This window comes from Symphalangus syndactylus, chromosome 20 (genome assembly GCF_028878055.3).
Source record: "Symphalangus syndactylus isolate Jambi chromosome 20, NHGRI_mSymSyn1-v2.1_pri, whole genome shotgun sequence".
Classification (NCBI taxonomy): domain Eukaryota; kingdom Metazoa; phylum Chordata; class Mammalia; order Primates; family Hylobatidae; genus Symphalangus; species Symphalangus syndactylus.
In genome coordinates, this window is record NC_072442.2 from 65,030,001 (window position 1) to 65,042,998 (window position 12,998).

General features: G+C 47.6%; 2 protein-coding genes across 5 annotated transcripts in view; both read left to right on the plus strand.

Annotated features, from left to right (window-relative positions):
- Positions 1-2,456, plus strand: part of LOC129470478 (transient receptor potential cation channel subfamily V member 3-like) — a 29,322-nt gene extending 26,866 nt beyond the window's left edge. Inside the window, exon 13 of the mRNA XM_063629676.1 lies at positions 1,893-2,456. Coding sequence (XP_063485746.1) covers positions 1,893-2,385 — 493 coding nt within the window. The 3' untranslated portion in view covers positions 2,386-2,456. The remainder of the gene's footprint in view (positions 1-1,892) is intronic.
- The window catches only part of LOC129470483 (transient receptor potential cation channel subfamily V member 1), an 85,155-nt gene that overhangs the window by 66,725 nt on the left and 5,432 nt on the right, over positions 1-12,998 (plus strand). Inside the window, exon 1 of one of the 4 annotated variants that reach the window (XR_010118310.1) lies at positions 12,411-12,603. The exons of 2 other annotated variants lie outside the window; for them this stretch is intronic. The gene's annotated coding sequence lies outside the window, so the exon portion shown is untranslated. Of the gene's footprint in view, positions 1-12,410; positions 12,604-12,998 lie in introns of those variants that run through there. One more of the 4 variants, XR_010118308.1, reaches the window with a different exon arrangement.

Sequence of the window (12,998 nt, forward strand, 5' to 3'; positions counted from 1 at the left end):
ATTGCCTCACAGGCAGGGTTGACGTCCTGTATGGTGGCTGCCATGTCCCTCTTGAACAAACACCCTACCATGCCACCGTGTCCCAGTCACTCTACCATGGTTACACGCCAGGGGTCTCCTCTCTTCCTCCTAGTAGGAGACACGTAGATGCCCATGGAGAGGGTCAGAAAACTTCAGGGCTGCCGGGCGCGGTGGCTCATGTCTGTAATTCCAGCACTCTGGGAGGCCAAGGTGGTGGTGATGGCCAACTCCATCCATCACAGAGCCCCGTGCAGAAGGCAGCATGGAATGGAGAAGGCAGGAACAGGCTTAGCAGTCCTTTTTACATTTTTTTAAAAATTCAAATGGAGTTTCACTTTTGTTGCCCAGGCTGGAGTGCAATGGCGTGACCTCGGCTCACTGTAACCTCCACCTCCCAGATTCAAGCGATTCTCCTGCCTCAGCCTCCTGAGTAGCTGGGATTACAGACGTGCACCATCACACCTGGCTACTTTTTGTATTTTTAGTAGAGACGGGGTTTCGCCATGTTGGTCAGGCTGGTCTTGAACTCCTGACCTCAAGTGATCTGCCCGCCTCAGCCTCCCAGAGTGCTGGGATTCCAGGTGTGAGCTCCTGCGCTGGCCTCTTCTGCTTCTTGTTTTGTTAGTGTGGAGGGAGACATTCTTCCTCATTTCAGTCTAAAATGCAGTTGATGAATCAGATGGTTTTTCTTACAATCGTGCCTGTGTTGTGACTTTGGCTAGCTATTTTATCATTTTGGAAACTGCCTGATGTTATAAGACAGTGTTTTTATCCAGATGTCTGCATAACGGATGTTATGCAGATGTCTGCGTATGACTGTGTAGGAGTAAATATTGATTTTGTATGTTTGCGATATATTGTACTTAAAAACATTTTAACCGTGGGCCGGGCACGATGGCTCATGCTTGTAATCCCAGCACTTTGGGAGGCCGAGGTGGGTGCATCACCTGAGGTCAGAAGTTCGAGACCAGCCTGGCCAACATGGTGAAACCCCGTCTCTACTAAAAATACAAAAATGAGCCGGGCGTGGTGGCGGGTGCCTGTAATCCCAGCTACTAGGGAGGCTGAGGCAGGAGAATCGCTTGAGCCTGGGAGGCAGAGGTTGCAGTGAGCAGAGTTCATGCCACTGTACTCCAGCCTGGGTGACAGAGCAAGACTCTGCCTCTGCCCCCCTACCCCCCCAAAAAAAAACACGATTTAAAAAGTATGATTGGCTTATAAGTATAGATATTGGCAGTTTTGTCATTTTGGTTAAAAATACAATCCTTTACCACATCTTTGGTCTACTCCAGTAGTTCTCAAATCGATGCAGGAATCAGAAATTATGTGGGTGATTTAGATTATTTTTCTTTTCTTTTTTTTTTTTGTAGAGACATGGTCTCACTATGTCGCTCAGGCTGGCCCTGAACTCCTGGCCTGAAGCGTTTCTCCTGCCTCGACCTCCCAAAGTGTTGGGATTATAGGCAACAGCCACTACACCAGGCCCGTGTGGGTAATTTAAAAAATATATGGCCTCCTGGGCACTACCCTAGAATCTTCTGCGGCCCTGTGGATGTGTGTTTTTTCTTCTTTTTAAGTCCCCACCAGCTGCAATCAGCTTACCACAGACTGTGAGTGGCATCTGGCGATGTCTCTACAGGCTGAATTCTATGGTAGCCAAATGGATCTGAGGCAGCCTGATTCTGGTCTCTTGTGCATCCGTCACCGGGGTGACTGTTCAGGGGGTTTAAGGGAGGTTTGGGGGATTTGCATATCTTTGCCCTGATGCTGAGAAGTAAGTAAGGCCCGTGTCTCCTGTGTCTCCTGAACAGTTTTTATCCAAGCTGTGCTTGTGATACTGTCTGTCTTCTTGTACTTGTTTGCCTACAAAGAGTACCTCGCCTGCCTCGTGCTGGCCATGGCCCTGGGCTGGGCGAACATGCTCTACTATACGCGGGGCTTCCAGTCCATGGGCATGTACAGCGTCATGATCCAGAAGGTTCGTTGGGAGCTGCGCCGGCGGGAGGGCCCTCGGAGGATGGCTTTTTTTCAGATGGGGAAACTGAGATCTGGAGCGGAAGAGGGGTTTACCAGGGGGCAGGCCACTGCTCTTCCTGCCGAATGCCACGCGCTGCCTTTGCTTTCGGTCAGGCTTTAAGTGTCGAGACCTTAAGTCCCCCAGGCTTGTGGGGTGCTGGGGAGGGGTACACTTTGTGGAGGACTGTTGTCACCCCTGGGCAGTGGCGTGCCGGTAAACATTTAACAACTGTTCTCTGTGTGTATGTGTGTGTGTGTAGGTGGAATATGTATATTCCATACGTATACACATACACTTATCATACATTTTACTATATAAACGATGTGTATCACACAATTTGCAAATAATGAAAATATACAATACAATTTATTGTAAATTGCACATAGCCAGTTGAGTCTCAGAATAATTTGTTGCTTTTTTTTTTTTTTTTTTGAGACTGAGTCTTGCTCTGCTGCCCAGGCCAGAGTGCAGTGGTGAGATCTCGGCTTGCTGCAACCTCTTCCTCCTGGGTTCAACCCATTCTCCTGCCTCAGCCTCCGGAGTAGCTGGGATCACAGGCATGCACCACCACGCCCGCCTAATTTTTGTATTTTTAGTAGAGACGGGGTTTCGGCATGTTGGCCAGGATTGTCTTGAACTCCTGGCCTCAGGTGATCTGCCCGCCTCGGCCTCCCAAAGTGCTGGGATTACAGGCGTGAGCCACCGCACCTGGCCTATTTGTTGCCTTTTATTGAATTCTAGTTTTTGTTGTCAACCTTTGGTTGCAATTGACAAAAGAGTGCCATTCACCCATGAATGTTGGTTGAGAGTTTTCTTTATAAGCAGTGATTAAAGTGAAACAATTAAGATTTACGTTGAACTTTACTTGTTTATCAATGATGTGAGCAACTTCTTTGCTGAATTGGATACTAGTTTGCAAATATCAGAAGAATATTCTGTTGATATTTTTGTGCTATACACAATGTAAAGGCTGCAGACAGAACATATTTTAAAATTTAATTGGATTAATAGTTTCTCCATCACTGTCTTCAATCATTTAGATCTAGATATCAACAAAACAGTGAGTCAATCAATCTCTGATTTGTGGCATTTACCAATTTTCATGATGTAAATACAGTAGCTCCCCCTTAATCTTGGGGGGAAATGTTCTAAGACCCTCCATGAATGCCTGAAACTGCAGATAGCACCAAACCCTATATAATATGCTATGTTTTTTCCTATACATATACTATGAAAATATACTATACAATACAATTTACTGTAAATTCCACTTAGCCAGTTGAGTCTTAGAATAATTTTTTGCTTTTTTTTTTTTTTTTTTTGTGACCGAGTCTTGCTCTGTTGCCCAGGCTGGAGCGCAATAGTGCGATCTCGGCTCACTGCAACCTCTGCCTCCCGGGTTCAAACAGTTCTCCCGCCCCAGCCTCCTGAGTAGCTGGGACTACAGGCATGCACCATGCCCAGCTAATTTTTGTATTTTTAGTAGAGTCCGGGTTTCACCATGTTGGCCAGGCTGGTCTTCAACTCTTGACCTCAGGCGATCCGCCCGCCTTGGCCTCCTAAAGTGCTGGGGCGCAAAAAACAAAGCAACAAATTATTCTAAGACTCAGCTGGCTATGTGGAATTTATAAAATTTATTTTATAAATTAGGCCCAGTGAGATTAATGGCAATAACTAACAGAACAATGATAGCAATATACTGTAATAAAAGTATGTGAATGTTGTCTCTCTCAGAATATTGCATTGTGTGTAATATTTCTGGGTCTTAGTTGACCACAGGCAACCAAAACTGCAGAAAGTAAAACCGAACAGAAGGGCAGACTACTGTTCTCCTCTCAGGGCCAATTTCCAGCTACCAACTTTATGTTACCGGACATGGAGTTAGGGAGAAACATGCAGATCCACATCACTCTAGAATTCCCACCATATGGCTATGATAGAGATAAGCAACCTCAAAAGCACACACAATTGTAAATATAGTGAAATAACTGGACAGGGATGAGTTTTGAACATTTATTGTCTTTGTTTTATTTAATTAAATTAATGAATGAATGAATTAATTAATTATTTGAGACAGAGTCTTGCTCTGCCTCCCAGGCTGGAGTGCAGTGGTGCGATCTAGGCTCGCTGCAACCTCTTCCTCCTGGGTTCAAGCAATTCTCCTGCCTCAGCCTCTGGAGTAGCTGGGATCACAGGTGTGTGCCACCACACCCAGCTAATTTTTGTATTTTTAGTAGAGACGGGGTTTCGCCATGTTGGCCAGGCTGGCCTCCAACTCCTGACCTCAGGCGATCCACCCACCTCAGCCTCTCAAAGTGTTGGGATTACAGGCGTGAGTCACTGTGCCCCGGCCTGTCTTTGTTTTAAGTATAACTTATTTTAATTTAATTGTAAGTTTATATGGTTTAATTTTTTGGCAATACAAATAATAATTTCTTTACCCCCAGCTTTATTGAGGTATAGTTGACATATATAATTGTATAAATTTAAGATAATTTAAGATGTACAATGTGAGGATTTGATATAGGTATATATTGTGAAATGATTTCCAATTTCAAATTAGTTAACACACCCATCACCTCACATAGTTGCCATTTCTTTGTGTGTGGTGAGAACATTTCTGATCTATTCTCTTAGCAAATTTCTAGTACACAACACAGTATTGTTAACTATAGTCATCATGCTGTCTATTAGATCCCCAGAACTTATTCATCTGATAACTGAAAGTTTGATTTAGTTCTGAATAATGGCTGTGTTTAACAACCAGCTCACAAGCTTCATAAGAATTTAACGATCAGCTCTTGCAAGCTGTTCTGAGCTGGCTCCAGCATGCCACTGCCCCCAGGAAGTGTGAGGATTCCAGATGTGAGACCCTATGGTGAAAGGTACAGGGTGAATCACAGGGAGAAGAGAACCTGGGGCTGGAGCAGAAGCAGAAGGCTTGCTGGAGGAGGCGGGATCCAGAGTTGAGCCTTGGAGCATCAGGAGGATTTGGCTGGGGGAAGGGAGAGTGGCCCAAGTGAAGAGACAGTTAGGGTGGGGGGTGGGAGAAGGTGGGAAGCAGGAAGATCAGGGTACCATGAATATGTGCTTGCACCTTACACTTGAATTATGTTTATTTCTTTATAGGTCATTTTGCATGATGTTCTGAAGTTCTTGTTCGTATATATTGTGTTTTTGCTTGGATTTGGAGTAGGTAATTGATTTATAAATAATAGTAACTCCCACATTTATAAACACTTTATACAGATGTCAAAATGACAAAGTGTATGGTGGCCTCGGCAACAATTAGACCAGCTACCAGTGGGGCACTTGCCATGCTTGGCATTTTCCATGCATTACCTTTATATATATATATATATATATATATATATATATTTTTATTATACTTTAAGTTCTAGGGTACATGTGCACAACGTGCAGGTTTGTTACATATGTATACATGTGCCATGTTGGTATGCTGCACCCATTAACTCGTCATTTACATTAGGTATATCTCCTAATCAAGCATTACCTTTTTACTTCTCTCAACAACTTGATCAAGAGGGAATCATCACCCCGATCATAAGGTAACTGAGGCTTAGAGACTCCAGGATTCAAATCAGGCCAGCCACTCATAATCCAACTTCACCATGTGGTATATAGCTCTGGCTTTCCCATTCATTGCTTACGCGGCCCTCACGACCTAAGATAGGTTCTGCAAGTGTTTTCAGCCCCATTTTAACAGATGGGGAAACTAAAGTCCACAGAAACTCAATTGATGGTCTTTGCAAAGTAGGAGCAAATTAATGCCCTGAGGCGACTTCCTTTGGATTTCACATCATGTTACTCTCACAGTTTGCTTTAGACATAACTGTGAGAGCCTCTCTGGTCTGCTGGGACCAGGAAGGAGCCCCCTCTTAAAATCTCTCCATTTACAACAGAGGGAACAGCACCATCTGGTTGCCTTTCTAACCTCTGCATAGAGAGATATTGTTTTCCCCCATGTACCAGTTGCTTTTTTTTCTTTTCTTCAGTGACCATTGACATTTGAAATTAGGTAGCTGTTTCCATCTGTCTGGTACCTTTTCTGGGTCACAATTTGCTTATTTATTTGCTCCTTCACCTGCTTGTTTATTCATCCATCTATTTACTCTCTCATTTAATTTGCTCATCCACTTATCTGTCCATCCATCCATCCATCGATCCATTGATCCATCCATCCATCCATCCATCCATCCAGTCATCCATCCATCCATCCATCCATCCATCCATCCATCCATCTAATCATCCATCCATCGATCCATCCATCCATCCATCCATCCATCCATCCATCCATCCATCCAATCATCCATCCATCCATCCATCTAATCATCCATCCATCGATCCATCCATCCATCCATCCATCCATCCATCCATCCATACATCCATCCAGTCATCCACCCATCCATCCATCCATCCATCCAATCATCCATCTAATTATCCATCCATCCATCCATATCCATCCATCCATTCATCCATCCATACCCATCCATCCATCCATCCATCCATCCAGTCATCCATCCATCCATCCATCCATCCAATCATCCATCTAATTATCCATCCATCCATCCATATCCATCCATCCATTCATCCATCCATATCCATCCATCCATCCATCCATCCATCCAATCCATCCATATCCATCCATCCATTCAGCAGTGAACCTCTACTGTGGTGTGTTGGAAAGAATGGAAGTGTGAGCCTGGTCTTGCTCATGGGGAACTCACGACAGAGCATTAGGAAGAGATTCAGGATCTTACAGCCTTGAGGGAGGTGACCCAGGCTAGAGGAAGTCAGGAGCTCAAAGACTAGCTGGGGAGCCAGGGACACACACACGGATTATAATTAGCAGCTCTGCAAGGCTGCAAGTGATCAAGGGCAGACTGTGGGGTAGAGGAAGGAGAGAAGACTCTGGGCTTTGTTAGGTGGAAGGGCTTTCTGCAGGAGGCCAGGGCAGAGAAGCCAGCCTTATGAGGCTTTGGGAGGACCTGAAGCTGGAGATGGGATTTAATGGCTAGAGAGAAAGAGGCAGCAGGCTTGTCATGTGGGCAAATCCATGCAAGCTTGTAGAGTAATTCACCAGGCGGAGAGCTGAGGAGAGCACCCTGTTATGTTCCCTTAGCCCTGGCCTCGCTGATCGAGAAGTGTGCCAAAGACAACAAGGACTGCAGCTCCTACGGCAGCTTCAGCGACGCAGTGCTGGAACTCTTCAAGCTCACCATAGGCCTGGGTGACCTGAACATCCAGCAGAACTCCAAGTATCCCATTCTCTTTCTGTTCCTGCTCATCACCTACGTCATCCTCACCTTCGTTCTGCTCCTCAACATGCTCATTGCTCTGATGGGCGAGACTGTGGAGAACGTCTCCAAGGAGAGTGAGCGTATCTGGCGCCTGCAGGTGAGTCTAGGTGGAGACCCCAGTGTGGGGGCCTCCATGCGACTCAGTTCAGCACATGGTCATTGACTACTGTCAGCACCAGTGAGTCTAAGGTGAGGCCTGAGAATCTGCACAGGCTCCTCAGTGTGTGGCCAGGTTTGAGGAGGCCTTAGCCCAGGTTCTTTGAGCGTAGAGTCTAGGAAGTGTGGCTGTGCAACAGCATGCGTAGAAAACCTCAGGCTTCTGGGGGTGCTCTGCTCAGGGTTGACAGTGTGATGTGTGGATGTTGAAGTTTGACCTTAGGTTGCATTAAGAGGAGTACAGTGTCTACGACAAGGGAGGTGACAGCTCTGCTGTATTCCATCCTGGCCTGAACACTTCTTACGTGCTGAGGAAACCAATGCATAGGATGGGTCCAGAGGTGGTAACCAGGTTTGGGAGAGGACTGGAGACTGCCTCTTATGAAATGGTTGTTGGTGGCCGGGCATGGTGGCTCACCCCTGTATTCTTAGCACTTTGGAAGGCCGAAGTGGGTGGATCACCTGAGGTCAAGAGTTCGACACCAGCTTGGCCAACGTGATGAAACCTCATCTCTACTAAAAATACAAAAACTAGCCAGGTGTGGTAGTACGTGCCTGTAATCCCAGCTACTGGGGAGGCTGAGGCAGGAGAATCGCTTGAACCCCGGAGGTGGAGGTTGCAGTGAGACGAGATCGTGCCATTGCACTCCAGCCTGGGTGACAGAGCAAAAACTCTGTCTCAAAAAAAAGAAAAAAAAAAAGAAATGCTTATTGAAAAAGGTGAGCGTGCTTTGGATATCTGCAGAAGAACCTGTGAAAGAGGGAGCAGATCCCTTCTGTGGTCCGGAAGGTAGATGTACATGGGAATACTACAGGGAGAAAAGCTTTGATGTCACACATGGAAGTTTCTCACTATTAAGGCCCTCCTTTTTTTTTTTTTTTTTTGAGACAGGGTCTTGCTCTGTTGCCTAGGCTGGAGTGCAGTGGCACGATATCAGCTGACTGCAACCTCTGCCTCCCAGGCTCAAGCGATTCTCCCACCTCAGCCTCCCTAGTAGCTGGGATTACAGGCATGTGCCACCACTCCTGGGTCATTTTTGTATTTTTTGTAGAGATGCGGTTTCACCACGTTGCCCAGGCTGGTCTCTTACTCCTGAGCTCAAAGCGATTCTCCCGCCTCAGCCTCCCAAAGTGCTGGGATTACAGGAGTGAGCCACTGCGCCTGGCCAAGGCCCTCTTAATTGGTTTGTTGACACTATTCAAGAGAGACTGGAAAAATTATGGCCAGGAAACTGCAGAGATTCCAAGCTGGGGAGGGGGTGGGACTAAATGATGTTTGAACAGTCTTCTGCCATGGGATTCCAGGACCCCAGCACTGTCAGATAGGAAGCTCCTGGGCTTTCAGAAATATTATTTATATCATGGAGTTTCGCTCTGTCACCCAGGCTGGAGTGCAATGATGGGATCTTGACTCACTGCAACCTCCAACCTCCAGGTTCAAGTGATTCTCCTGCCTCAGCCTCTTGAGTAGCTGGGATTATAGGCACCTGACACACGCCTAGCTAATTTTTGTGTTTTTAGTAGAGATGGGGTGTCGCCATGTTGGCCAGGCTGGTCTCGAACTCCTGACCTCAGGTGATCCACCCGCCTTGGCCTCCCAAAGTGCTGGGATTACAGGCAAGAGCCGTCACGCTTAGCCCTAATTTTTGTGTTTTTAGTAGAAATGGGGTTTTGCCATGTTGGCCAGGCTGGTCTCGAACTCCTGACCTCAGGTGATCCACCCACCTTGGCCTCCCAAAGTGCTGGGATTATAGGCGTGAGCCACTGTGCCCGGCCTGCTTTTTTGTCTTTGAATTCTGTAGATTAGCCAAACCCTTGCAATCTATGCATTAAGCATGAGGTGAGGGTGGAGTGGGCTCTCTGACAGTGTGTGTGCATTTGTGTGTGCTTGTGATGTGGATGCCTACTCCTTAGACTTGCTTATGTCCCCAGAGAGCCAGGACCATCTTGGAGTTTGAGAAAATGTTACCAGAATGGCTGAGGAGCAGATTCCGGATGGGAGAGCTGTGCAAAGTGGCCGAGGGAGATTTCCGACTGTGTTTGCGGTAACAAAGGGAGAAGGGCCCTGGGGCGGTGGTCTTTGGGGTGGGTAGAGAGGAGCAGGTCAGTGACAAGATGTTAGAGAAACAGTGCTGCCCCTTGCTCACCATAACCACAGCTACTGTCTCTTACAGTGGCCTCCTCGGAAGAAGGAATTTGCTTATGGGGTTGCAGGCCCTGGGATGGGGGTTCCCGAGCTTCAGAAGAGAAAGAGAAGGAGACTGCCAACAGTGGCTCCCCTCTCTGCATTTTTCTTTCTTTCTTTTTTTTTTGAGACGGAGTTTTGCTCTTGTTGCCCGGGCGGGAGTGCAGTGGTGCGATCTTGGCTCATTGCAACCTCTGCTTCCCGGGTTCAAGTGATTCTCCTGCCTCAGTTTCCCAAGTAGCTGGGATTACAGGCATGCGCCACCACACCTGGCTAATTTTGTATTTTTAGTAGAGGCAGAGTCTCACTATATTGGTCAATCTGGTCTTGAACTCCTGACCTCAGGTGATCCACCCACCTCAGCCTCCCAAAGTGCTGGGATTACAGGCGTGAGCCGCCGCACCCAGCCCCTGTCTCTGCCTTTTTGGAGGTGCCTCCACGGTCTCTCTCTGTTCGCTATCTGGTTTAGGGAAGATCTGCCTGCTGGGTACTCCTTTTCCTGCTGTTTACCCTGTGTGAGTTCCTGTGACCCCGGGTGACTTGAGGCCCCTTTTGCCCCTGGCAGATGGAAAGTGACACGGCTACTTTGACAGATCTCTGGCTTTTGGATTTTTTTTTTAAGTCCTTACATATCCTATGACCACCTTTTCGTTTTTTTTTTTTAAACGGAGTTCCAGGCTGGAGTGCAGTGGTGTGATCTCTGCTCACTGCAACCTCCACCTCCCTGGTTAAAGTGATTCTCATGCCTCAGCCTCCCCAGTAGCTGGGACTACAGGCACACGCCAGCACGCCTGGATAATTTTTGTATTTTTAGTAGAGACAGGGTTTCATCACCTTGGCCAGGCTGGTCTTGAACTCCTGGCCTCAAGTGATCCACCAACCCCCCGGCCTCCCAAAGTGCTCGGATTACAGGCGTAAGCCACGGTGCCCGGCCCCATGAACACCTTTTCTGGTAAGCCCACCTCCTCCTACCCTGACCCAACTGCCTGAGCCTACAGACCACCTTCTTTGAGTATGACCATACCTTAACCCACTTCTCTGACTGAAACCTCACCCCATGGAAAGCATCATTTCTGACTGCAATCATTACCCTAACAGACAGTTCTGATGTTGCCACCCTCACTCTAGAGATGTTCTCTGGATGTGAATTTAAGTCACATCAATGCCTATGGTTCTATTCTAACAACTCAGACGCCACCCACTCTTCTTGGGGCATAGACCCTGACCACAGGCTCTTTGTGCCTCCTCAACCCCTGTTACACTTGGAGTTTAATCTTCACACCCTTGTGGCCTGGGCCCTCCCTCTGTCTGTCCCCGCTTCCCCCGGGCTGTCACTAGTCAGGCGCAGCAGCTGGTGTCTGAAGTTGGACCCTTTACGCCTGTCTGGGCAACTTGAAGGATTTCCGAGTTCCCTACAGTGGAAGGAGAACTGATTCTCTGAGGCCTGGGGACATGGAGATGGGGATAGAGTTCGAACTCCAACAACTCTGGTGTGACCCCTCGGGTCAGGGGTGCTCCTGATCTCTAGGACAGACAGATGGGGAGCTGTGTAGACACCAGGACGTCCCAAACGCAGGGCTATTTGTTTGTACTCAGTGAGGCACTGGTGAAATAGTAAGAATGATGATCACACTTGCAGGATCAATGAAGTGAAGTGGACTGAATGGAAGACGCACGTCTCCTTCCTTAACGAAGACCCGGGGCCTGTAAGACGAACAGGTACTGTCGCTGTGAGGTGACATGGTGTCCGCTCCTGTCTCAGACCATGTAACCTTGGGCAGATCAAGCCTAAGGGTCCTGACTTTCGCCATATGTCAAATGGGAGGGTTGAATGGAAATGCTTCTTAGGTCTCTTCCAGCTCTGACTTTTAGAACCCTAGTTGGCACAACTTTTAAAATGGTGTAGCCCTAAGCCATAGAAACACATCATGCAGGCCGGGCGTGGTGGCTCACGCCTGTAATCCCAGCACTTTGGGAGGCTGAGTCGGGTGAATCACCTGAGGTCAGGAGTTTGAGACCAGCCTGGCCAACATGGTGAAACCCTGTCTCTACTAAAGATACAAAAATTAGCTGAACGTGGTGGCAGGTGCCTATAATCCCAGCTACTCGGGAGGCTGAGTCAGGAGAATTGCTTGAACCTGGGAGGTGGGGGTTGCAGTGAGCTGAGATCGCACCACTGCACTCCAGCCTGGGTGACAAAAGTGAAGCTCCATCTCAAAAAAAAAAAAAAAACGACAAGAAAAAAAAAGAAACACATTATGCAGAGTGATATATTTCTAAAATACATATTTTTTAAAAAGCAGATTTCAACAAAATCCAAGATTCTTCCAGGAACAACAGCAAAACCACTCTCAATGCATTTGAAGAAATAGAGGAGTTCCCAGAAACGACGGTGTAGAAGCGGAACCCGGAGCTAGTGTGCGCGTGCGCTGTCTGGCGCTGCAGGCGGAGTCACCGACTCTGTGCAGAGAGGATTCGAGGGATGATGGAGTCCCGCTGTGCTGGCCTAGAAGCAGAGTGCACCCTCATGCTCAGTGCTCAGTGGGTGTCTGAACTGAGGGGCAGTTGTCAGTTTGTCTGAGTGGGAAACATCCTGGATTTTGTTACTTGGCAAAGAGTTGGTGTAAACCTACAGCCAGCAGCAGTCTGGAGCCTGGGAGCCTCCTGAAGTCCTGGGTGAAGCCTCTGGTTTTACCAATTGCAGGTCAGCTTGGCTGGGAGAGATGGGTGGCGGGGAAGGGGCAGGAGCCTTGAGGAGGAGGGAGAGGAGTCTTTCCTCCTACAGCTTCCCCCTGTCAGCCCCAACCCCAGCCCACACATTGTACCATCTCTCCTGCTGTGACTGGGTTGCCTGAATTTGTGGGAGACCCTTGATTCCATCCCAGAGTGTGCGGGGGACGGAGGTAAGGCGGATATCCTGGGGGAGGAGGGGAATGCGCTCTGGAGACACCCTTTTGGAACCCTTCAGGGAAAAGGAGACCATCCTTGGAGTGAACGTTTCCTGACACCCCAAGGTTCAAACTTTCTCAAGCTGAGATGTTTTTGGTAGCATAATTAACACAGGGTTTTAATTTTCAATATGGAAAAGACATTTCAGTTGAGAATGAAAATTACTACAATGAAGTATGTGATTTTAAAAGTGGAGACAGATTGGGGGCTTTGGGGCTGGATGTAAGTATTATATATTTGGCCTCAGGGTGCCCAGAGCAAGACAAAAAGCTTTTCTTCACACACACAAAAGTCTGCATGAGACAGCAAGTCCTGCTGGGCCGCTGCGATCTGGGTGAAAGGGCCTGGC